The sequence below is a fragment of the Phyllobates terribilis genome, unplaced genomic scaffold (genome assembly GCF_046119375.1).
Source record: "Phyllobates terribilis strain yellow unplaced genomic scaffold, ASM4611937v1 Scaffold_39__1_contigs__length_11870865, whole genome shotgun sequence".
NCBI lineage: Eukaryota > Metazoa > Chordata > Amphibia > Anura > Dendrobatidae > Phyllobates > Phyllobates terribilis.
In genome coordinates, this window is record NW_027362799.1 from 3,375,700 (window position 1) to 3,402,419 (window position 26,720).

The 26,720-nt window shown below is 41.5% G+C and overlaps 1 protein-coding gene across 1 annotated transcript; it reads left to right on the top strand.

Moving 5' to 3' along the window:
* The first annotated feature begins 660 nt into the window (after positions 1-660).
* On the top strand, positions 661-4,379 carry LOC141184074 (uncharacterized). The gene is made up of 2 exons (XM_073661036.1): positions 661-1,404; positions 3,710-4,379. Exons 1-2 carry the CDS (start codon positions 673-675, stop codon positions 3,710-3,712), a joined length of 735 nt encoding a protein of 244 aa, XP_073517137.1. The 5' UTR covers positions 661-672; the 3' UTR covers positions 3,713-4,379.
* The last annotated feature ends 22,341 nt before the right edge of the window (positions 4,380-26,720 follow it).

A 26,720-nucleotide genomic window follows, 5' to 3' on the forward strand; every position in this document is an offset into this window, starting at 1 on the left:
GCTTGCTGGTCACCGTCCGTGGAAGGAAGTTGCCTGATAGGAAGCAGTCATCAGGCATGCGCGCCACATGGCTCTGCAGTTCCTTTCACACAGCTGTGGGGGATTAACTCATTCTCATCACTCCTATATAAATGAACACATGCACACACCATATGCAGCGCTCCTTGAAAAAGGTGTCGAAACGATCGTCGGAGCGGTGGGTGTTTACCATGCTTTCATTCATACAAACATTGGCTTAAGGTAATGTGGGCTCTTATTTATTATGCATGTGTATATCTTTTGATGTGGATTGATCTGTTCACCTGTTAAATATATATCTCTCTATGCATATTAGGGCCCAATTCAGTATCATTTACCTCCCAAATATATTGCCAAGTAGTAGCATGTATATACATCTCTTGTAATGATTCATGGTTTAACACCCTACATCTGTGGTATGGGTTATCCACTGTTTTTTTATATCTTTAATTTTAAAGAATACCAATAAATATAATATATTTTAAACCTTAGTTACTCTTTGTGGTGGTTTGGATTTATATATCCCACACTAGTTGTTACTATATTGATTGAGTTTGGTGGTGGAGGTTAATTTCCTCCGTTCGGATACTATCCGGTACCTGTTTAGATTGTTAATATTGATGTTCTGTTTTGCAACAGATATAGTTCCGGAACATGTACCTAAAAGCCAGGATGTTGTCCTGGCAAGATAAAGCATCTGAATTGTTTAAACCCGGTACCGCAGGTATTTTTAATAGTACACATGTTGATCACAAAGAACTTTTTAAAAAATATAAAAATCTGCTCCAGAAAAAAACAAGAATTTGGTGGACCAAAGCCTCCTTGGACAATTATCATAAACAAAAAATTGTTCCAAGGGGGCTACGCATTCAACTGTTTCCCACATTTGGTTTGGAGGATGCAGAGCTAAACAAAAAATGGGAGGCAGCCGCTTCGTCCTGTTCACTGACTTTCATTGAAATTATTAATCAGAGAAATCTTAATGTCCTGGGAGAGATTGATCATGAGCTGGACCAAGTACATAAACAAATGCTGAAAGATATTCCAGCTGAAATGCTGGAAGAATTCCTTGCTGATATGGACAAGAAGATGGAAAAATGGGAGGAAAATATCAGCAAATCTAAATCTAAAAAATACCAGCGGGATATTAGTGATTACGAAAATAAAAGAGTTTTTCGCTGGCAATATAGGAAAGCTGATGATAAGAATATTTTGCTGAGAAATTCCTCCACGTCATCCATCTCATCCGTAGCCAGTAGCACCGTCTCAGGGCTTGAGCATGAAACACAGAATGGCCGACCCTCTCGTACAAGATTTGGTGGTAAAAATACGTTTCGAGATTATGATGGACCAAACCACAATCAAAAGCGTTGCAATCAACCAAAGGTAATCAATTTATCCACTCATATACTCACACCTCAGCAGGAACACGTGTTAGAAATGGGTCTTACGTTCTCTCCTCCTCAGTCTCTTGATATTTTCACTGCGGTAAAAGATGTGCATTTGTTTGCACGAAAACTCATTTTAAAAAGATTTTATGAAAAATCTAATCTGGGATTTATATTTGATACTGAAGAGGAGAGAGCGGCTGTGGCAATTCTTGAGTCACTGGCTGATCAGGAAGCTGAACCAACGAACAATTTCCCTGTTTCTCTCATGAACAAGTCCAGTAAATTTCCCAACCTCAATACATGTTCAGCGGTGGACACTTTTGTCAAATTGGTAACCCATGATATCGAAAAATTGAAATTTGGGGGTCCTCGATATCATGACAGCAGGCAATTGAGGGAGGTTATCCAAGAAATTGGAAAATGGGATGATTGTGTGTTGAAAGCCGCGGACAAAAGTGGAAATCTGGTCATTTGGCCCAACCTTCTTTATGAGAAACAGGCCTACAAATTGCTATCTGATCACCATTGCTACAAGAAACTCTCCCATAACCCATCTGACAGGTTTCAATTGGAATTGATTAAAATTTTGGAGCAAGCATATGAAAATGGCATTGTTACAAAAAAATTCTTTGATTATATACAAAAATTAAAACCTCGGATGCCTACTTTATATCTCATCCCTAAGATACATAAGGACATTCATGACCCGCCTGGCAGACCAATTGTCTCGGGCAATGGGAGTCTTTGCGAAATGGTTTGTCGGGTAATTGATTTTTATCTTAAACCTATTGTAGCCACGCTTCCTTCGTATATACAGGACACAACTGCAGCTTTGAGACGATTAGACCAACTTCATTTAGAAGATCAAATGTTACTTGTAACAGCTGATGTAGAGGCACTATATACCTCCATCATGCATACACACGGTCTCAAGACTGCATCTTGGTTCCTGTATAATAGCAATCTGGACACTGAATTAAGTGACCTGATCATGGTACTACTTGAGTTCATCCTTACACATAACATCTTTATGTTTAGGGATGAAATCTTCCTACAGGCACAAGGGACAGAAATGGGGGCGGCTTGTGCCCCCTCATATGCTAATTTGTTCCTTAGAGCCTGGGAGCGTGAGATTTTTCAGAGCTCTCCCATACCTGGCTGTGAAAACATCCTCAGCTGGATTAGGTATATCGATGATGTACTGTTCGTATGGGATGGCAGCTCTGATGACCTACAAAAATTGATGTGTCAACTTAACAATAATGATCTTAATATTAAATTGACATATGCCTACAGGCATAGGGTCAGTTTTTTGGATATTGACATCACAGTGTCCCCTGAAGGCGTGGTACAAACAAACATATTTCGCAAACCTACTGCCACCAACTCAATTCTTAGGGCGGATTCTTCACATTTGCCCTCCACCATTCGTGGTATCCCTGTGGGACAATTTTTGAGGGCAAGAAGAATCTGCTCATCAGACGAGACTTTTGAGCAACAAGCCTCTGATCTCTACACAAGATTCAGAGAACGTGGGTACGGCCATAGGCAAATCCGTCGGGGATATCGACGGGCGAAAGACAGCAACCGTAACCAGCTTCTTTATTCTACCAAACCTTTGAAAATTCGCTCGGACCAAGTCAGATTGATTACTCCTTATAATGATCAATGGAAAAACTTTTCCAACATTATCCAGAAACATTGGCACGTTCTGCAAACGGACCCAGTATTGAACAAAATTATATCTGACAGGCCATGTATCATTGCCAAAAGGTCAAGAAACTTGAGGGATTTGTTGGTACGTAGTGAGTACAAGCCAGCAAGAAAAAATTTATCACTCTTTAGTGAACAAATCCAAGGATTCTGTCCTTGTGGGCAATGTAAAGCCTGTCTCAATACTGAAAGGTCCAAGGAATTTTTTAATTCCTCTAAGACTCGAAAATTCACCATCAGACAGTTTTTAACGTGCTCGACAAAAGGAGTAATCTATGTGGCTGAATATCCATGCCACAAGATTTATGTGGGTATGACTACTCGCGAATTTAGAATCCGGGTAAGGGAACACATACGTGACATTGAAAAAGCAAAGGACGCTGAGAGCAATGATTATTTGAAGACCCTCCCTAGACATTTTAAATGCTTCCATAATTCTGATCCATCATTCTTGCGGGTGAAAGCCATTGACAAGGTATCTTTGGGGGCTAGAGGAGATCTGGGTTTGCCTCTTTCTTATAGATTCACAGTGTACTTTTTACTTTCTTTGATTTTAATTGGTTTTAATTATTTATTCTTCTATCCAGTGACGTTGTTATACTCACCCTGTGCTGTTTCTGCTGTGATGACATGGTCTCCATCGGTATAGTTGTCTGAAATATTTGCTGCAAGAGCCCGCACCTGAGATGAATGGAATGAAGAATAAAAGAGAGGAAAAGAGAAACGGAGAGAATCATGATACTATTTTTTGTGGATTATTATTTATCATATACAATTGTATGTTTGTTATTTTCTGCAATATCCAATTTCCCATATGTCAATATTTATTAGGGTTTTTTTGTTTTTTGTTTTTTTTCTTTCCATGTCATTATCATCAGGGTTTTTATATTGCTAATTGTTCACTTAATTAACTTATAATATATTTACAATGCATAACGCATCATTATTTATGATTTTCACATACACTATTCACTTACACAAGTAACTTAACAAGCTTATATGCATAACTGCACAATTTTTTGACTTAGCAGTAGTGTATGCTTATTAATGTTATTCACACACACACTAATTTCATTTACATTCTTGTATTTGTTCTATGCACTTTCCTTTTGTAACTGTTTTACACTTCGCACTCCCAACACACACAATTTTTATTGTTAATCCATATTCACATAATGGGTCTAATAGGTTTTGGCACATTCAATGGATAATTTTAATTTTTTTTTTATACAGTACAGACCAAAAGTTTGGACACACCTTCTCATTTAAAGATTTTTCTGTATTTTCATGACTATGAAAATTGTACATTCACATTGAAGGCATCAAAACTATGAATTAACACATGTGGAATTATATACTTAACAAAAAAGTGTGAAATAACGGAAAATATGTCTTATATTCTAGGTTCTTCAAAGTGGCCACCTTTTGCTTTGATGACTGCTTTGCACACTCTTGGCATTCTCTTGATGAGCTTCAAGACGTAGTCACCGGAAATGTTTTTCACTTCACAGGTGTGCCCTGTCAGGTTTAATAAGTGAGATCTCTTGCCTTATAAATGTGGTTGGGACCATCAGTTGTGTTGTGCAGAACTCTGGTGGATACACAGCTGATAGTCCTACTGAATAGGCTGTTAAAATTTGTATTATGACAAGAAAAAAGCAGTTAAGTAAAGAAAAACGAGTGGACATCATTACTTTAAAAAATTAAGGTCAGTCAGTCCGAAAAATTGGGAAAACTTTGAAAGTGTCCCCAAGTGCAGTTGCAAAAACCATCAATCGCTACAAAGAAACTGGCTCACATGAGGACCGCCCCAGGAAAGGAAGACCAAGAGTCACCTTGGCTTCTGAGGATAAGATTATCCGAGTCACCAGTCACCAGCCTCAGAAATCGCAGGTTAACAGCAGCTCAGATTAGAGACCAGGTCAATGCCACACAGAGTTCTAGCAGCAGACACATCTCTTCAACAACTGTTAAGAGGAGACTTTGTGCAGCAGGCCTTCATGGTAAAATAGCTGCTAGGAAACCACTGCTAAGGACAGGCAACAAGCAGAAGAGACTTGTTTGGGCTAAAGAACACAAGAAATGGACATTAGACCAGTGGAAATCTGTGCTTTGGTCTGATGAGTCCAAATTTGAGATCTTTGGTTCCAACCACCGTGTCTTTGTGCGACGCAGAAAAGGTGAACGGATGGAAAAAAAAAAAAAGACCTACAAATTAACCATGTAATATATGGTCAATAATCCCTAGAAAACTAGAAAAACTGATTAATAGCCTATAGTGGGGGAGAGAAACTTTAAATAAATGGGGACGCGTCTCCCCTATAAGTTATATCTCAATCCACATATTAGTAGACCCCAAAATGACATGAAAGGGATTTAAATCCAAAATATATCAAATTTTATTAGAAAATATAAAAGTTACATAACAATATATCAAAGGGAAGGAAAAGAGGTGGTAGGACAACTATAGAAACAGGGTCAAACCCTGCAAGGAGACAAACATCCCTGGACCAGCATTAAAGGTAAACCAGGTGTACGTATGAGCTGCCAATCAATAAATAGTTAAAGTAAAGGCAAACATAAATAATATCAATCTGTGTCTTCACTGATAATAATCTTCATGTCAGAATACAAAGTATGAAGTACAACAATTAAGATAGCAATCTCAGTATGTGAACACATAATAACATGACAGAATGTAAGACAACAGAGCATATAGCAGAGACGCATGAATGCACAAATGAATCCATGGCGCTAAACAGGTAGCATAATGCTGATAACACCAGGGTACATGACAGTGATGCACAAATCTTACTAAGTTGGTAGCGCTAAGTAGGTAGCATTACTATTTAATCATGAGCAGCGGCTCCGTAGTATGTTATTTACCTTGTGCCATATAAGGAACGGTAAAGGCAGCGTGTCCTGGAATGCTGGGGGGATGTGCGGCAACGGATGGACTCTACATGCCTGGTTCCCACTGTGAAGCATGGAGGAGGAGGTGTGATGGTGTGGGGGTGCTTTGCTGGTGACACTGTTGGGGATTTATTCAAAATTGAAGGCATACTGAATCAGCATGGCTACCACAGCATCTTGCAGCGGCATGCTATTCCATCCGGTTTGCGTTTAGTTGGACCATCATTTATTTTTCAACAGGACAATGACCCCAAACATACCTCCAGGCTGTGTAAGGGCTATTTGACCAAGAGGAAGAGTGATGGGGTGCTACGCCAGATGACCTGGCCTCCACAGTCACCAGACCTGAACCCAATCGAGATGGTTTGGGGTGAGCTGGACCGCAGAGTGAAGACAAAAGGGCCAACAATTGCTAAGCATCTCTGGGAACTCCTTCAAGATTGTTGGAAGACCATTTCCGGTGATTACCTCTTGAAGCTCATCAAGAGAATGCCAAGAGTGTGCAAAGCAGTCATCAAAGCAAAAGGTGGCTACTTTGAAGAACCTAGAATATAAGACATATTTTCAGTTGCTTCACACTTTTTTGTTAAGTATATAATTCCACATGTGTTAATTCATAGTTTTGATGCCTTCAATGTGAATGTACAATTTCCATAGTCAAGAAAATACAGAAAAATCTTTAAATGAAAGGTGTGTCCAAACTTTTGGTCTGTACTGTATATATATATTTTTTTATTTTTTTTTAATTTACTTTGCATGTATATTGTAGGTTTGAGATACAATAGTTAGGGCATGTTGCAGATTAATTGTGTGAGGTTGAGGTATGTACTCTATGTGTGTCCAAAGAATATATCTTTAAGAATGTTTATTAATATTTGTAAATTAACCCGTTTATTTAGGCTATGCTTGGCGCATAGGATAATTATATATGGTATTTGTTTTGGGTCTTGATGGCCTGTGTGATATAACAATCTTGGATTTATATATACGCACATATAGTATATACATGCATTTGTACACTCATACATATTGTATGCAGCAGTCATTGTTATATATAAATTTTTCCTTCTCATATACATCTCAGTCCCTAGTGGTATAATATACATGTGCACCCGTACACTTATATATATATCACGCATTGGTACTGTTATATATAAAATACTCTCATTTTCTCATATACATATTTATCTTACTCTCCAGCGATAATATTCATTCAGTCTCTTCACTCATTCACCCCAATGTAGTTATAATACTTACCGATGCTTTAGCAGACAGGTCGCGCATGCAGGAAGTCTTTGACTTCCGGCACTTCCCCACACGGATCATGTGACCACTGGCACGCACGTTGCATAGCAACCGAGTGCTTGCTGGTCACCGTCCGTAGAAGGAAGTTGCCTGATAGGAAGCAGTCATCAGGCATGCGCGCCACATGGCTCTGCAGTTCCTTTCACACAGCTGTGGGGGATTAACTCATTCTCATCACTCCTATATAAATGAACACATGCACACACCATATGCAGCGCTCCTTGAAAAAGGTGTCGAAACGATCGTCGGAGCGGTGGGTGTTTACCATGCTTTCATTCATACAAACATTGGCTTAAGGTAATGTGGGCTCTTATTTATTATGCATGTGTATATCTTTTGATGTGGATTGATCTGTTCACCTGTTAAATATATATCTCTCTATGCATATAAGGGCCCAATTCAGTATCATTTACCTCCCAAATATATTGCCAAGTAGTAGCATGTATATACATCTCTTGTAATGATCCACTGTTTTTTTATATCTTTAATTTTAAAGAATACCAATAAATATAATATATTTTAAACCTTAGTTACTCTTTGTGGTGGTTTGGATTTATATATCCCACACTAGTTGTTACTATATTGATTGAGTTTGGCGGTGGAGGTTAATTTCCTCCGTTCGGATACCATCTGGAACCTGTTTAGATAGTCTCAAGAAGATGTCTGTAATGCCAAATGTAGAGATCTCCTGCAACTAACTTCAGGGCAACTGTCTGTCACCTCTGACACACCCGTGACACCCAGGAAGTGTCGGCGCGTTCAGAGATTCATTTGTATTTGAGTCATAAAGACGCAAATACAAATGAATGCAACACTCTTCATCCCTCATCCAAAAAAATGTTGGTTCTGTTAACGAGTCTGGAGGAGGGAAATTTAATCCCTAAGTTGCCGAGCCAATTGTAACATTATTGACCAGGCCATAGAATTGAAATCTGACCAGTGTCACTTCATGTGGTAATAACTTCAACGTATCCCAGTGATCCTGAGATTTGTTTTTTTCGTGACACATTTTACTTTGCTTGTTGTAAATTTAGATCGATAGGTTTTGGGTTTATTTGTGAAAATATCATAATTTTGATGAACTTTCAATGTTTATATGCTCAAAGTTGTTAGTCATACTGTACAAATACCATTTCCCATATGTTGCTTTAGCCACAATTTTTTTTCTTTAAAAGGAATAGTACGAGAAAATGGACTCCACAATTTCTTACCTAGTTTCTTCTGAGCACACTGATACCCCATGTGGTCAGAAACCTCTGTTTGGAGAAAGGGCCAGGCCCGGAAGGGAAGGAGCACCATTTGAATTTTGGAACACAAATTTGACTGAAATAGATTGTGGGCATCATGTTGCATTTCCATGGCCCCTAGGGTACCCAAACAGCAGAAAACTCCTAGAAGTGACCCCCATTTTGTAAACTATACCCCTCAAGGATTTTATCCAGGGGTATGGTGAGCATTTTAAATCCACAACTACTACACAGAATTTGATAACATTTGGTCTCCACATTGAAAATGTTCATTTAATTTTTCACGAAAATGTTGCTTTAGCCCCAAATTTTTACTTTTGCAAGAGGTATCATAAAAAAGGTGACAGCGCAATTTGCTGCCTAATTTCTTCTGAGCAAGGCGATACCCCACATGTAGTCAAAAAGTTCTGTTTGACACACGACAGGGTTTGGAAGAAGCGACATTTGGTATTTTGAATGTAAATTTGACTACAATGGATTGCAGAAATCATGTCTCATTTGCAGAGCCCCGGAGGTACCAAAACAACAGAAAGCCCCACAAGTGACACCACTTTGGAAGCTAGACCCATCAAGGAATTCATGTAGGGGTTTGTTGAGCTTGCTAAACCAATGGGTGCTTCACAGAACTTTTTAAAATGTGGATGTGAAAATGAAAATTACTTTTCTATGCTAAAATATGGTTTTATCCCCACCCCAAATTTGAAATTTTCAGAGTGTATAATAGGAGAAAACAGAAACTTAAATTTGTTATGCAATTTCTTCCGAACATAAAGATACTGTCACGCAAGATGGATGAACACTAACAACTAAAGACAACAAAGGAAACAAACATGGGGAAAAGTAACTTAGCTTGAGCCAACTTCAGAGAGATTATTCCTAACGTCCTCCAAGCACAAAAGAGAAAGTAAGCAGACTGCAACAGCTCCAAGCCTTCTCAAGAGAACAAGTGAATATCACCGGCACCTCCCTCTATCAAACAGCAAGTATTTCAACAGCCAGGCCTGGGTGTCAGTTAGCCAGAGGGAGGTAGAGGCTGGGTCCTAGAGTGAGACAGATAAGAAGGTGTCTGTAATGTCAAACGAAAAGATATTCTGCAAACAACTCGAGGGCGACTGTCTGTCACATCTCACACACACATGACAGATACCCCATATGTGACGAAAACTGGCACATGGCATGGAAAGAGCGCTATATGATTTTTGAAGCATAAATTTGTCTGGAATAGATTGTTAATGCCAAGTCGCATTTGCAGAGCCCCTGACAGGTCAAACAGCTGAAACCCCCATAAGTGAACCCATTTTGGAAATTAAACCCCTCAAGGAATTGATAAAGGGGTGTATTGATCATTTTTAACCTACAGGTGATTCACAAAACTATAACATTTAGATGTGAAAACAAAAAATTTAATTTATTCCACTAAAATACTGTTTTAGTGCCAAATATATAATTTACATGTGATATAATATGAGAAACTGGACCCCAGTATATGTTATGCAATTTTTACTGAACATGGCAGCACCCCATATGTGGTTGTACACTACTGTTTGAGCACACGGCAGGGATCAGATTGGAAGGAGCTCTACTTAACTTTTAGTACGCTGATTGTTTGAATAGCACGGTGGCTCAGTGGTTAGCACTGCAGCGCTGGGGTCCTTGGTTCAAATCCCACCAAAGACAACATCTGCAAGGAGTTTGTATGTTCTATCAGTGTTTGTGTGGGTTTCCTCCGGGTTCTCCGGTTTCCTCCCACACTTCAAAGACATACTGATAGGGAATTTAGATTGTGAACCCCAAAGGGGACAGTGATGATAATGTATGTAAAGAGCTGCAGAATATGTTAGTGCTATATAAAAATAAAGATTATTATTATTATTATTATAGATTGTGGGTCCTTGAGACAAGCCTCTGAAGTGCCAGATCAGCAGAAACCCCACCAGGTGACCCCATATTGGAAACTTCACTGCCTAAGGGATTCATCTAGGGGTGTAGTGAGTATTTTGAACCGACAGGTGCCTCGCAGAATTTTATAACATTGGGATGTGTAAATATAACATTTTAGTTCTAAAAATGTCATTTTTGTATTTGCTGCAAATTTGTCAGTTACACAAGGGTTAATAGGTAAAAATGGAACCCACAATTTATTGTGCAATTTCTACCGAATGCGGTAATACCCTATATGTTGTCGGAAACTATTATTTCCTTCAACTCGTCCAAGATGTTGGCCCCAAAATATACAGATGCCATCAACAGGCCAGAGATCAAGGATAAGCTCCAACGCTTCCAAAATAACATGTACGAACTTAAAGCAGAAGGCGTACACCTGGCAGTAAGGAACCTTAACAACATACTCTATGCCATGGCAGAAATGTCCAACCCAAAAAGATGTAGCAACAAGAGGTTGAGTAAACAAAATCCCAACAACTGGTTTGACAAGGAATGTAAAGCTATAAGGAAGGTTCTAAGAACGACCTCAAATAAAAAACACAGAGACCCAAACAACTCTACTCTGAGAGAAAATTACCACACCATGCAACAAAATTAGAAGGAAAAAGAAAAAACACATTTCCACAAAACTCCTCCAACTCCAAGATGCCCTTGAAGACAACAGCTTTTGGGAACTATGAAACCACCTAGGATCCAACCAAAAAAGCTACAACCTCCATATCCAGACCAGGAACATATGGCTCCAGTACTTCAAGGACCTTTACAAAGACATCCCAAGTGGGGGCGTGGCCAGGACCTCAATGTGAGAGGAAGTGTGTGTGAGGAGCTCCTGCTGAGCTGAACACAATAGAGGCATAGAAAAGGCAGAGTGCCGGCATTTTCACCTCAATTACAGCACACATGGGGCCACGACATGCTAGGACACCGGCATCCACTCCAGGACCAGTGATAGCGACCGCACTGGACACCTTTCTTCAGAAGGACTCAGCACCTCATGGTGTCCCGGAGCCATCTTGGCTGGAACAGACCGGGATGCAGCAGCTTCAGACAGAGCACAGAGGTGAGGGGAGTGGGAACCAATCTCAGCTTGCAGCCCCTGCTGATGTGGATTTGCCGGGGCAGATAACAGCAAAAAGCCAAGGCAGAGCTGTGGGAGTCGTCTCCTCTGCAAATAAGACTGTTGCAGCTCACATGAGGTGCACATCAGAGCCCCCCTCCCCCTCCTCCCCTCAGACAATTGCACAAATAACAGCATGTGCTGCTGATCATCCCCAGCCCCCATCAGAAGATGGAGGGACCTTCTCTATGCATTCCCATGGGAAAAGGAGCAGACAGGCAGCCGGGGAGATTGAAGAAGAGCGGAATATTTTCACTGTCCATGATAAAGGGGTGGAGACTTGTCCTCTTCCCCTGGCTGTACTGAGGATGAATGGCGGGTTGGGAGCCTGCAGTTCTGTGCCCCCCCCCCACGGCAGAAGTACCTAGAGCATTTACCCTCCAAGACAGACTTCAAAAACCTTATAAAGGAAGTCAAGGATACCTGCAGTTCAGAGATTGCTTATGTGAGACAAGACCTGAGGCACTTGGCAAATCGTATAGAAATACTGGAGGAAGATCATAATACTACTAGAGCTCATGTAACCAAACTACAACAAGTGACCACCCAGCAAGAATCAGTGATGCAGGATATGCATGCCCACATTGAAGATCTTGATAATAGGGAAGAAGAAGCAACATACGGGTGAGGGGTCTCCCCGAGTCGGAGGGGGGGGGGGATCTCAGAGCTATACTTCAAGAGATCTTCAACTCTATCCTGGGTGATAACCAGCCTGCCTCGATCAAATTTCATAGAGCTCACAGAGCCTTGAAGCCAAAAGGTATTACAGCATTTCCTGCTTGCATGACTTTGAGCTGAAAGAAAAGATAATGGCCAAGGCAAGGGCCCAGAAAGCCATAAAGTATAGGGGAGGCGGACATCCAGCTCTTCCCGGACCTGTCTAGAATTACCCTGCAGAAGAGAAAGCTGTTAGAACCCTCCTGTTAGTTTTTTTTCTATTTTGTTGGTCACATGACTTTCTGCCTATATAATCCAGCTCCGCCCTTCTGGCCTTACTGGACTTCAGTGTTACATTTACTCTTAAGCTAGCCAGGTGCCTTGTACCTTACTCTGTAGTTTGCTTGGTCTTTTGACCACTAGTACTTTTTGTTTGTCTTTGCTCTGCTACAATTTCTGTTAGGAGGTGTCCAACTATATCCCTGTCCTTAGTTCTTGTAGGGACCCCTCCCTTATATCTATAGGTGTGCGTTCAGACTAGCCGAGGACTTAGGCGGGTCTGTTCACAAGGAACAGGTCCCCCGCTGCATCGTAGGGAATCAGCTTAGTCCTATTGTAGGGACAGTTTTCCTATCTTTCCTTAGTGTTTGTAGCAGTTCGTAACAGTAAGTCCAGCCCAAAAAAAACACTCTAAGGAAAGAAATCCAGATTTCAGCACAGTGTCAGTTCAGGAGTTGGCTCAACGCCTGCACGGACTGTCTTTGGAGGTGGCCGAGCTCCAGCAACACGTGAGTAGCGGTCCTGGAGCTCATTTTGTCGAACCGAAGGTAGGACTGCCAGATTTTTTTATGGTAAACAGCAATATTTTTTTTCCTTTAAAAACGCTTGTTTATTATATTTTCGTTTAAGACCCAGATCCTCGGGGAATGAATCACAGCGCATTGGGTTTATAATGTCACTTTTGCGCAAAGAACCACAGGGATGGGCCTTTTCTCTACAACCTAATGATCCGTGTTTTAGATCTGTGGAAGATTTTTTTTCTGCTATGGGGTTGTTGTATGATGATCTTGATCGAGTCTCATCTGCTGAAATTGAATTAAGACGTTTGAAGCAGGGATCAGGTGATGTGGAAAATTATTGTACATACTTCAGAAGATGGTCAGCTGAAGTGGAATGGAATGACTCAGCATTAAAATGTCTGTTTCTTGCTGGTCTAGGTGAAAGGGTTAAGGATCTGCTGATTGCCTTCCCAAAACCTGGAACCTTGCAGGAGGCAATGCAATTAGCTATACGTGTGCACAGGAGACTGCGTGCTAAGATTAATGAAGAGAAATCTACTGCTATGGCAGCTCCTAGTTTGCAGAGGGTCTGCTCGGAAGGTGGAGAACCGATGGAGATTGGGGCCATGTCACCCCACTCTCAGGAAAAAGACCGCAGGTTTGCTAAGGGATTATGCTTTTATTGCGGTAAATCTGACCACTTTATTTAGAACTGTGTGCTTCGTTTGAACAAGGAAAAAAAAAAGGTCAGTTACGCCCGTATAGCTTGTTCAAACTCAAAAGGAGTATTTCTTTCTGGAAGCACCTCATTCCAGGAGGAGTTGTTTGAATTTCAGGTATTTGTGGATTGTGGTTCTACACTCAATGTGATTGATGAGGGATTTTTGGAAAAATTTAAATTAGAATCTAAACTTTTGTCATCCCCTATTTCTGTGGTTGCTGTTGATGGCTCTCCCTTGAAATGTATTACAAGGTTTTTGAATTTCCCCTCACCATTAATGGTATTCACCAAGAGAATTTGGATTTGGCGGTATTAAATAATTTGCCTTCTCCAGTGGTTTTGGGGTTACCTTGGTTAAAATTGCACAATCCTGTACTGGACTGGTCTACCAATGAAATTAAGTCTTGGAGTCCTAAGTGTTATGATAAATGTTGTAATGGTTGCATTGCTGCTGTGAAAGAGGGGAATTACCTGCACCTATTCAGGATTTTGGAAGGTTTTTTTCTGAGGAGGAGTCGCAAGTTTTGCCTCCTCATAGGGACTATGATTGTACTATTGAGTTTGTCCCTGGAGCTACTTTTCCCAGGAGTCGCTTATTTAATCTTACTATCCCTGAGAGAAAGGCCTTGGAGGAATACATACAGACAAGCTTGGCCGCCGGTCACATTAGACCTTCTAAGTCACCTGTGGCTGTTGGATTTTTTTTTGTAAAAAAAAAAGGACGGCGGTTTACGTCCATGTCTGGACTTTCGCGAAATTAATAAAATTACAGTACGCAATTCCTACCCACTGCCATTAATTCCTGACTTGTTCAACCAGTTAGTGGGGGCCAAGTGGTTCTCTAAAATTGATCTCCGGGGGACATACAATTTGTTATGTATGAAGGAAGGTGATGAGTGGAAAACTGCTTTTAACACTCCGGTGGGTCATTTTGAGAATCTGGTTATGCCTTTTGGTCTTACCAACGCACCAGCGTTTTTTCAGAACCTTATTAATGACATCCTAAGACCATTGATCGGTAAGAATGTGGTGGTGTATTTGGATGACATTTTGATTTATTTGCCGGATCTGGAGTCTCATTGGCAGAGCGTACGTGAGGTATTGCAGTTGTTAAGTGACAATTCACTTTTTGCTAAGCTGGAGAAATGTGAGTTCGCTGTGCAGAGAATTCGTTTTTTGGGCTACATTATCTCCTGCGAGGGCTTTGAGATGGACCCGGTGAAGGTTCAGGCGGTACAGGAATGGCCTAGGCCTATTGGTTTGAAATCGATACAGAGATTTTTGGGTTTCGCCAATTATTACAGAAAATTCATTAAGAATTTTTCTATAATTGTTAAGCCGCTGACCGATCTCACCAGGAAAGGTGCGAATACGGTCCAGTGGACTACTGAGGCCATTGAAGCTTTTGTGTATCTCAAGGAGAGGTTCAGTGCTGCCCCCATCCTTATACAAAACCTACAAAAGACAAAAAATATATCTCATACCCTACCATCATTATAAATAAATGTAAAGCTTTACATTTATTTATAATGATGGTAGGGTATTTGATATATTTTTTGTTTTTTGTAGGTTTTGCATCTTTTTGCTAGTGTGAACATGCTCCTATTTCTTGCATGTGTACCATCTTAGTCCTCAGTTCGCATTGCTTGGTTTTTTGTCTTGTTTGCATTCTGTGCAAATTAGGGGTGTGGCATCCCCCTTGTTGAGCTGGTTAGTATATATGTAGCTTACCACGGGCTTAGGTGGTCTGATATTGGGACCCGGTTCTATTTGTCTACTCTTTTTTATATGCATTACTTCAACTTTGATATACAGTAAGGTTTTTAATATAGACAGTGTAGGACCGTCCCAATTTAGGGTCACCTTGTCGCTGGTGGGACGGCTTGTATACTTTTTTTGATCAAAAATAGTTCACTAAGTACCCTATATTTCATATGCAACTTTGCTTTACATTTATTTATAATGATGGTAGGGCATGAGATATATTTTTTGTCTTTTGTAGGTTTTGCATCTTTTTGCTAGTGTGAACATGCTCCTATTTCTTGCATGTGTACCATCTTAGTCCTCAGTTCACTATTGCTTGGTTTTTTGTCTTGTTTGCATTCTGTGCAAATTAGGGGTGTGGCATCCCCCTTTTTGAGCTGGTTAGTATATATGTAGCTTACCACAGGCTTAGGTGGTCTGATATTGGGACCCGGTTCTATTTGTCTACTCTTTTATATGCATTACTTCAACTTTGATATACAGTAAGGATTTTAATATAGACAGTGTAGGACCATCCCAATTTAGGGTCACCTTGTCGCTGGTGGGACGGCTTGTATACTTTTTTTGATCAAAAATAGTTCACTAAGTACCCTATATTTCATATGCAACTTTGCTTTACATTTATTTATAATGATGGTAGGGTATGAGATATATTTTTTGTCTTTTGTAGGTTTTGCATCTTTTTGCTAGTGTGAACATGCTCCTATTTCTTGCATGTGTACCATCTTAGTCCTCAGTTCACATTGCTTGGTTTTTTGTCTTGTTTGCATTCTGTGCAAATTAGGGGTGTGGCATCCCCCTTGTTGAGCGGGTTAGTATATATGTAGCTTACCACGGGCTAAGGTGGTCTGATATTGGGACCCGGTTCTATTTGTCTACTCTTTTATATGCATTACTTCAACTTTGATATACAGTAAGGTTTTTAATATAGACAGTGTAGGACCGTCCCAATTTAGGGTCACCTTGTCGCTGGTGGGACGGCTTGTATCCTTTTTTTGATCAAAAATAGTTCACTAAGTACCCTATATTTCATATGCAACTTTGCTTTACATTTATTTATAATGATGGTAGGGTATGAGATATATTTTTTGTCTTTTGTAGGTTTTGCATCTTTTTGCTAGGTGAACATGCTCCTATTTCTTGCATGTGTACCATCTTAGTCCTCAGTTCACATTGCTTGGTTTTTTGTCTTGTTTGTATTCTGTGCAAATTAGGGGTGTGGCATCCCCCTTGTTGAGCTGGTTAGTATATATGTAGCTTACCACGGGCTTAGGTGGTCTGATATTGGGACCCGGTTCTATTTGTCTACTCTTTTTTATATGCATTACTTCAACTTTGATTTACAGTAAGGTTTTTAATATAGACAGTGTAGGACCGTCCCAATTTAGGGTCACCTTGTCGCTGGTGGGACGGCTTGTGTACTTTTTTTGATCAAAAATAGTTCACAAAGTACCCTATATTTCATATGCAACTTTGCTTTACATTTATTTATAATGATGGTAGGGCATGAGATATATTTTCTGTCTTTTGTAGGTTTTGCATCTTTTTGCTAGTGTGAACATGCTCCTATTTCTTGCATGTGTACCATCTTAGTCCTCAGTTCACATTGCTTGGTTTTTTGTCTTGTTTGCATTCTGTGCAAATTAGGGGTGTGGCATCCCCCTTGTTGAGCTGGTTAGTATATATGTAGATTACCACGGACTTAGGTGGTCTGATATTGGGACCCGGTTCTATTTGTCTACTCTTTTTTATATGCATTACTTCAACTTTGATATACAGTAAGGTTTTTAATATAGACAGTGTAGGACCGTCCCAATTTAGGGTCACCTTGTCGCTGGTGGGACGGCTTGTATACATTTTTGATCAAAAATAGTTCACTAAGTACCCTATATTTCATATGCAACTTTGCTTTACATTTATTTATAATGATGGTAGGGTATGAGATATATTTTTTGTCTTTTGTAGGTTTTGCATCTTTTTGCTAGTGTGAACATGCTCCTATTTCTTGCATGTGTACCATCTTAGTCCTCAGTTCACATTGCTTGGTTTTTTGTCTTGTTTGCATTCTTTGCAAATTAGGGGTGTGGCATCCCCCTTGTTGAGCTGGTTAGTATATATGTAGCTTACCACGGGCTTAGGTGGTCTGATATTGGGACCCAGTTCTATTTGTCTACTATTTTTTATATGCATTACTTCAACTTTGATATACAGTAAGGTTTTTAATATAGACAGTGTAGGACTGTCCCAATTTAGGGTCACCTTGTCGCTGGTGGGATGGCTTGTATACTTTTTTTGATCAAAAATAGTTCACTAAGTACCCTATATTTCATATGCAACTTTGCTTTACATTTATTTATAATGATGGTAGGGTATGAGATATATTTTTTGTCTTTTGCAGGTTTTGCATATTTTTGCTAGTGTGAACATGCTCCTATTTCTTGCATGTGTACCATCTTAGTCCTCAGTTCACATTGCTTGGTTTTTTGTCTTGTTTGCATTCTGTGCAAATTAGGGGTGTGGCATCCCCCTTGTTGAGCTGGTTAGTATATATGTAGATTACCACGGGCTTAGGTGGTCTGATATTGGGACCCGGTTCTATTTGTCTACTCTTTTTTATATGCATTACTTCAACTTTGATATACAGTAAGGTTTTTAATATAGACAGTGTAGGACCGTCCCAATTTAGGGTCACCTTGTCGCTGGTGGGACGGCTTGTATACATTTTTGATCAAAAATAGTTCACTAAGTACCCTATATTTCATATGCAACTTTGCTTTACATTTATTTATAATGATGGTAGGGTATGAGATATATTTTTTGTCTTTTGTAGGTTTTGCATCTTTTTGCTAGTGTGAACATGCTCCTATTTCTTGCATGTGTACCATCTTAGTCCTCAGTTCACATTGCTTGGTTTTTTGTCTTGTTTGCATTCTTTGCAAATTAGGGGTGTGGCATCCCCCTTGTTGAGCTGGTTAGTATATATGTAGCTTACCACGGGCTTAGGTGGTCTGATATTGGGACCCAGTTCTATTTGTCTACTAATTTTTATATGCATTACTTCAACTTTGATATACAGTAAGGTTTTTAATATAGACAGTGTAGGACCGTCCCAATTTAGGGTCACCTTGTCGCTTGTGGGACGGCTTGTATACTTTTTTTGATCAAAAATAGTTCACTAAGTACCCTATATTTCATATGCAACTTTGCTTTACATTTATTTATAATGATGGTAGGGTATGAGATATATTTTTTGTCTTTTGTAGGTTTTGCATATTTTTGCTAGTGTGAACATGCTCCTATTTCTTGCATGTGTACCATCTTAGTCCTCAGTTCACATTGCTTGGTTTTTTGTCTTGTTTGCATTCTGTGCAAATTAGGGGTGTGGCATCCCTCTTGTTGAGCTGGTTAGTATATATGTAGCTTACCACGGGCTTAGGTGGTCTGATATTGGGACCCGGTTCTATTTGTCTACTCTTTTTTATAGGCATTACTTTCAACTTTGATATACAGTAAGGTTTTTAATATAGACAGTGTAGGACCGTCCCAATTTAGGGTCACCTTGTCGCTGGTGGGCGGCTTGTATACAGTTTTGATCAAAAATAGTTCACTAAGTACCCTATATTTCATATGCAACTTTGCTTTACATTTATTTATAATGATGGTAGGGTATGAGATATATTTTTTGTCTTTTGTAGGTTTTGCATCTTTTTGCTAGTGTGAACATGCTCCTATTTCTTCCATGTGTACCATCTTAGTCCTCAGTTCACATTGCTTGGTTTTTTGTCTTGTTTGCATTCTGTGCAAATTAGGGGTGTGGCATCCCCCTTGTTGAGCTGGTTAGTATATATGTAGCTTACCACGGGCTTAGGTGGTCTGATATTGGGACCCGGTTCTATTTGTCTACTATTTTTTATATGCATTACTTCAACTTTGATATACAGTAAGGTTTTTAATATAGACAGTGTAGGACCGTCCCAATTTAGTGTCACCTTGTCGCTGGTGGGACGGCTTGTATACTTTTTTTGATCAAAAATAGTTCACTAAGTACCCTATATTTCATATGCAACTTTGCTTTACATTTATTTATAATGATGGTAGGGTATGAGATATATTTTTTGTCTTTTGTAGGTTTTGCATCTTTTTGCTAGTGTGAACATGCTCCTATTTCTTGCATGTGTACCATCTTAGTCCTCAGTTCACTATTGCTTGGTTTTTTGTCTTGTTTTTATTCTGTGCAAATTAGGGGTGTCTCATCCCCTTTGTTGAGCTAGTTAGTATATATGTAGCTTACCACGGGCTTAGGTGGACTGATATTGGGACCCGGTTCTCTTTGTCTACTCTTTTATATGCATTACTTCAACTTTGATATACAGTAAGGTTTTTAATATAGACAGTGTAGGACCGTCCCAATTTAGGGTCACCTTGTCGCTGGTGGGACGGCTTGTATACTTTTTTTGATCAAAAATAGTTCACTAAGTACCCTATATTTCATATGCAAGAGATATCACTATAAGCACAAAAAATACAGTTCAGAGAGTAGGAATGTAAGATTATATCTATTATTAAGGATATGGAACTAAGAGGTCTGGAATTTTACTGATATAATCTTACATTCCTACTCTCTGAACTGTATTTTTTGTGCTTATGGTGATATCTCTTGACCACACTGCCTCAATTTTATTGGGGCTTTCTATGTCTTAGGGGTTTTTTGACTTGATTTTATGGGGTGTGTGTATGTCTTGTGATAACATTAATAAAAATTTGAAATAGCAGATTTACTGAGTACCTTGATCTCTTTATTTAAATTATCAATGTAGAATGAGGAATGAGAAATAATTGGTTAGTATATATGTAGCTTACCACGGGCTTAGGTGGTCTGATATTGGGACCCAGTTCTATTTGTCTACTCTTTTATATGCATTACTTCAACTTTGATATACAGTAAGGTTTTTAATATAGACAGTGTAGGACCGTCCCAATTTAGGGTCACCTTGTCGCTGGTGGGACGGCTTGTATACTTTTTTTGATCAAAAATAGTTCACTAAGTACCCTATATTTCATATGCAACTTTGCTTTACATTTATTTATAATGATGGTAGGGTATGAGATATATTTTTTGTCTTTTGTAGGTTTTGCATCTTTTTGCTAGTGTGAACATGCTCCTATTTCTTGCATGTGTACCATCTTAGTCCTCAGTTCACATTGCTTGGTTTTTTCCCCATCCTTATGCAGCCTGATGAGACCAAGCCTTTTTTGGTCGAGGTTGATGCTTCTTCGGAGGGGGTCGGTGCTGTTTTGTCTTAGGAAAACAAGGATGGAGTACATCCCTGTGCTTTTTTTTCAAAAAAATTTTATGAGACCGAACTTAATTACGATGTCGGTAATCGGGAATTTCTGGCGATTAAACTCGCATTTGAACATTGGCGTCATCTCATGGAAGGTGCTAAATTTCCTATTCAGGTTTTCACTGATCATAAGGATCTGATCTATCTTGATGCTGCCAAGCGCTTGAATGCCCGTCAGGCTAGGTGGGCACTTTTTTTTTCGTGGTTTAATTTTTCTGTTACTTACATCCCAGGTACCAAGAATGTAAAAACTGATGCTTTATCTCGCAGTTTTTCTCCCATGGTTGGTACCGAGAAGGAGGAGAGCATTTTACAGGAAAGTGTTGTGATAGCAGCATTGGACTCCGTTTTGGAAGATGGGATTCTGAAAGCCCAGGAGGATGCCCCATCTAACACTCCCATTGGGAGGTTGTTTGTACCTAGGAACTTTAGGAGAGATTTGTTTGTGGAGTGTCATGAGTCTCGGTTGGCAGGTCATCCAGGAATTTCGGAGACTAAGAGACTTGTAGGTCGCAGTTTTTGGTGGCCTGGATGGCAGAAGGAAGTCATTAAGTGGGTGCGTCAATGTACTGTGTGTGCTAGATCTAAGTCTTCACATGCTCCTGCTGCGGGGTTGCTTTGCCCTCTGGAAGTTCCTAGTGCACCTTGGACGCATCTTGCTATGGATTTTATTACTGACCTTCCTGCCTCTGAGGGTTTCACTGTCATCTGGGTGGTCGTGGACCGTTTTAGCAAGATGTGTCACTTGGTTCGCTTCATCAAACTGCCCTGCGCTAAGACACTCGCTAAGGCTTTTGTTAAGGAAATTAACTCCACCTGATGAAGGCAGCAGACCGCTGCAGAAACGCGTTGTGGGCATTAATACTTCAATAAAGAGGTTTGTTTTATCCTTTTCCAGCGCCTTATCCAGTTTCTAGCGCCCCACTGACCACTTCAATTTGCACACTTTGTTAAGGAAATTGTCAGGCTCCATGGCGTTCCTACCAACATTGTTTCCGATAGGGACCTCAGTTTGTGGCTCGTTTTTGGCGTGCCTTTTGTGACAGGTTGGGAGTTCATTTGTCATTTTCATCTGGATATCATCCTGAGTCTAATGGACAGACAGAAAGAAAGAACCAAGATGTTGAACAGTTTTTGTGTTGTTTTGTGGCTGACAATCAAGAGGGGTGGTCTGAGTTTTTGCCACTGGCTGAATTTGCTCTTAACAACCATACATCCTCTTCTGCTGGGTGTTCTCCATTTTTTTGTTGTACTGGGAGACATCCGTCGTTTGGGTCATTCTCCAAATTGGTATCGGCTGAGCCGGAGGAGGAGAATTTTTCCGGTGATTTGGAGAGAGTTTGGACTGATGTACGTTGTAACCTTCAAGAGGCTAACAAAAAGTCCAAGAGGTACTTTGACGGGAAACGTCAAGAGTAGTGTTGAGCATTCCGATACTGAAATATCGGGTATCGGCCGATATTCGCAGTATCGGAATTCCGATACTTAATTCCGATACTTTTACAATATCGTATACCGGAATCGGAAGTTCCCATAATGCAATGAGCCAGTTTCATTTTATTCAGCCAATGAGGATCCTAAGAATTGTGGGCACATCCTGTTAGGCATGTAGGCATCTTAACTAATGGCATGGCTGTGATTGGCTGCTGAAATGATGTCATGATGCACTATAAAAGCCGCCGCCGCCATTTTCAGCTCACTCTGCTGTGAATTCAGTTAGGAATAGGACGCTGTTGTTCTGAGGGACAGTTTTAGCTACCTATTTGGTCTATTCTGCTTTACCCAAGCTACTTTATAAATCGCTGTGCCTTGCAGCGCTAGTGCACAGTTCTCTGTGCTGTTCACCGCTGTCTGCAAGGTCTCTGTGTGTGAGTGCAGCTCACCCTGTAGTGTGTGCTTCAACCACGTCTGGTTGTAGTGCACTCAGTGTGTGTCACTGCCTCATACATTGTCCTTTTTTGCTAATTCATAATTTTTCCTGATATCTCCTATTAGTGTGGTGGTTCCATCCGTATTCAGCTAAATTGGTTCCAAACACACTATATAGGAGTAGATAGAGAATTTTTTTTTGTCTTGCAGCGCTAGTGCACAGTGCTCTGCATCTGCACTGTTCACCGCTGTCAGCAAGGTCTGTGTGTGTGAGTGCAGCTCACCCTGTAGTGTGTGCTTCAGCCACGTCTGGTTGTAGTGCACTCAGTGTGTGTCACTGCCTCATACATTGTCCTTTATTGCCAATTCATAATTTTTCCTCATTTCTCCTATTAGTGTGGTGGTTCCATTCGTATTCAGCTAAATTGGTTCCAAACACACTATATAGGAGTAGTTAGAGGAGCCTTTCTGCAGCATTGTGCCCTGCAGCCCCAGCCAGATTAGTATTAGCCTATTTTCTGTAGCCTCATCTATTGCATTGTAGGTTACCTTCCTACATTGTAATAGCTACAAAAAGTTTGTGATACTATCGGTATTACATCTTTGGGCACATCCAGTGTCTTTTTGTGACAAAAAAAACTAAATAAAGTTCACCAAACACTCCACTTTACAGTTGTGTAGGCCACATTAGCTCATATTAAAGTCTAGTCCACACTTTATAAAATGAGTGTTTCTTATACCTGTTAGCAGCTGTTCAGGAATAAGCACACTAAGCCCTTAGTACATTTCTGCCTATCTTTATCAGTCTATCAAGATGAAGAAGGCAGGGAGTAAGGCATGTGGTCGTGGTCGTGGAGTTTCTGCAGGGAGAGGACATGAGGATTCTGTGCCTTCAGGGAGAGGACAGGGGGATTCTGTGCCTGCTGCGGGCACCAGTGACTCAGCATCCCCCAGTTTTACCAGGGAACAGTCCTTTATGCGCAGCTTTGTAGGAGCTAGCCGTACCCCACTGCTGCGGGAGGACCAAATTGAAGCCGTTGTCGGATGGATGGCAGCTAACGCATCGACTTCAATTAGTTCCAGATCCTCTCAAGTCCTGAGCACTGAAGAGCACCCATCTGTCTCTTCACCGCCTGCCAAATTGCCCAGACAGTCAGAGAGCCCTGGACAGGAGCCATCTCTACTTCTGTTCTCTGAATCTCTTGGCTTGGAAAGAGGGGGCCAGCCAAGCAGAATTCAAGAATTTGAAGAAGAGGTAGTATGCAGTGATGCACAACCGTTTTGTCTTTCTGAATCTGAAGAGGCAGGTGGGCCAGTGCCTATGGTCAGCAGTACACCTCAGTATGCATCTGATGATGAGACTCAGGTGCCACTTTCTGGTGCGTACTGTGCTGTCGAGACTACCCAGGAGAAGCAGTTGTTTGAAGAGGGTGGTGTAGATGATGAGGTCTTTGACCCATCATGGCGTGAGGGACAGGAAGGTGGTGGGAGCAGCTCTGAGGAAGAGATTCCCCGAACGGTCCAAAAAGGAGGGAGAGGGAGGGAGCAGACTTGGTTGCCTGTAGCCTCCACTTCGGCACCCATTAGGAGCATGGCTATTCCAAAATCCAAAGCGTGCGCTCCCAAGACTTGCAGTGCCTGGTCCTTTTTTGACACAGTTGAAGATGACATTTGCTTTGTCAAATGCAAGCTGTGTAATCAGACGGTGAAAAGAGGGAAAAGTGTCAGCAACCTCAATACCACAAATATGTGGAAACATGTGCGGACCAAGCACGTGGTGGAGTTACAAAAACACACTGAAGACCTAGGCCAACCTACAGCGCCACCTACCACCTCTTCAGCTCGTGTTGTAGCCTCTTCCTCCAGCTCACACACAGCTGGTTCGGCTTCCTCACAGGATCGCCATGGAAGAATCTCTGGCACTGTTGTACAGAGACACAGTGTAATTCCACCCACAGCACCACTTTCCCTGTCATCCTCACACTCCCAGGCCAGTCTACAGCCATCGTTAGCACAGGCATGGGAGAAAAGGCGCCCATACTCGGCAAACCACCCCCGAGCACAGGCTCTGAATGCTGGCATTGCTAAACTACTGGCCCTTGAAATGCTATCATTCAGGCTGGTGGAGACTGACACCTTCCGTAACTTTATGGCATTGGCAGTCCCACAATACAACGTGCCCAGCCGCTTTTATTTCAGCAGGCAAGCTGTCCCTGCCCTGCAACGTCATGTGGAGGGAAAAATTAAACATGCGCTACAAAACGCCGTCAGTAGCAAGGTCCACCTGACCACCGATGCGTGGACCAGTAAGCATGGACAGGGACGATACCTTTTCCTCACTGCCCATTGGGTAAATGTTGTGGAGCCGGGTACAGATCTTGAGAGTGGCGCTGTACGTGTTCTGCCAACTCCAAGGATTACAGGAATCCAGTCTGTACACACTGGCTCCTCCTCATACTCCAGTTCCTCTGAATCAGCGCTGCAGTAGCCGTCACGGTCTACCTCCACATCGACCCGTGAACGGTTACCTGCTGTGATGACCGATATGAGCACAGCCGTGGCCAAAGGTCAACAGGCCGTATTAAAATTAATTTCTTTGGGGAATCGAAGCCACACAGCGCAGGAGCTCTGGAATGCCATCAAGCAGCAGAGCGACGTGTGGTTTGTGCCAGCGAATCTCCAGCCAGGCATGGTAGTGTGTGACAATGCCCGAAATCTGGTGGCAGCTCTGGGCCTAGGCAACCTCACTCACATCCCATGTCTGGCACATGTGCTCAACTTGGTCGTGCAGAGTTTTTTGAGGGACTATCCGAATCTTGATGCACTGCTTCACAAGGTCCACATAGAGTGCCCTCACTTGCGGCGTTCCAGCATCGCAAGATCGCGCATTGCAGCTCTGCAGCGGCGATTACATCTTCCGGAACATCGCATCATATGTGACCTACCCACCAGGTGGAATTCAACGTTACATATGTTGGAGAGTTGTGTGAGCAGCAGGTAACAGTAATGGAGTACCAGCTGCAGCAGGCGCAAACAAGTCGCAGTGCGCGCCGTTCACACTTCACCACCACTGAGTGGGCCTCTATGAAGGACATTTGCCACGTTTTGTGTGCCTTCGATTATTCCACGTGGATGGCGAGTGCAGATGATGCACTAGTCAGCATGACTATCCCCCATATCTGCCTGCTTGAAAAAACACTGCAAGCACTAAGGGACGAGGTTTTGGAAGAGGTGGAGCATGAGGAGTCACAAATGCCATCTGCTTCTCTACAGTCTGCGCAACGTGGTTCCTCACAAAGGCCTACGCAGGGGACACTTTGTGAGGAGGATGAGGAGGAGTCAATGGAGGAGGAATACATCTGTCCAGAGGAGGGAGGTACACAATGCTCTAGTAGTCAGTATCTAGAGCGAGGGTGGGGTGATGCAGAGCAGGCAGAGATCACGCCTCAAGCAGGGGACAGCGTTTCTTGGCCAGTTGGCAGTCTGCAGCACATGGTTGATTTCATGCTGCAGTGCCTGAGAAACGACCGCCGCATCGCCCACATTCTCAACACGGCTGATTATTGGGTGTCCACCCTCCTAGATCTTCGCTACCGGGACAACTTACAAAGCCTCATAACACCGTTGAACCGGGAGTCTAAAATGCGGGAGTACCAAGACGCACTGGTGCATTCCATCATGTTCTCCATTCCAACCGAGAGCAGTGCTGCTAGTGCTTTACAAAGCAGCTCAGTGCGTCGAGACAGTGGAGGAAGCTCTACACAAAGAGGGAGCAGAAGCAGCGCCTCAGCACAAGGCAAGACCAGTATGGCCCAAATGTGGCAAAGTTTTGTGTCCCCGCCGCCACAAATGTCTACACCATCACAGACGGCTCCAGTCAGCAGGAGGCAACGTTTCCGTCAGATGGTGACAGACTACATGTCTTGCCCTCTCAGTG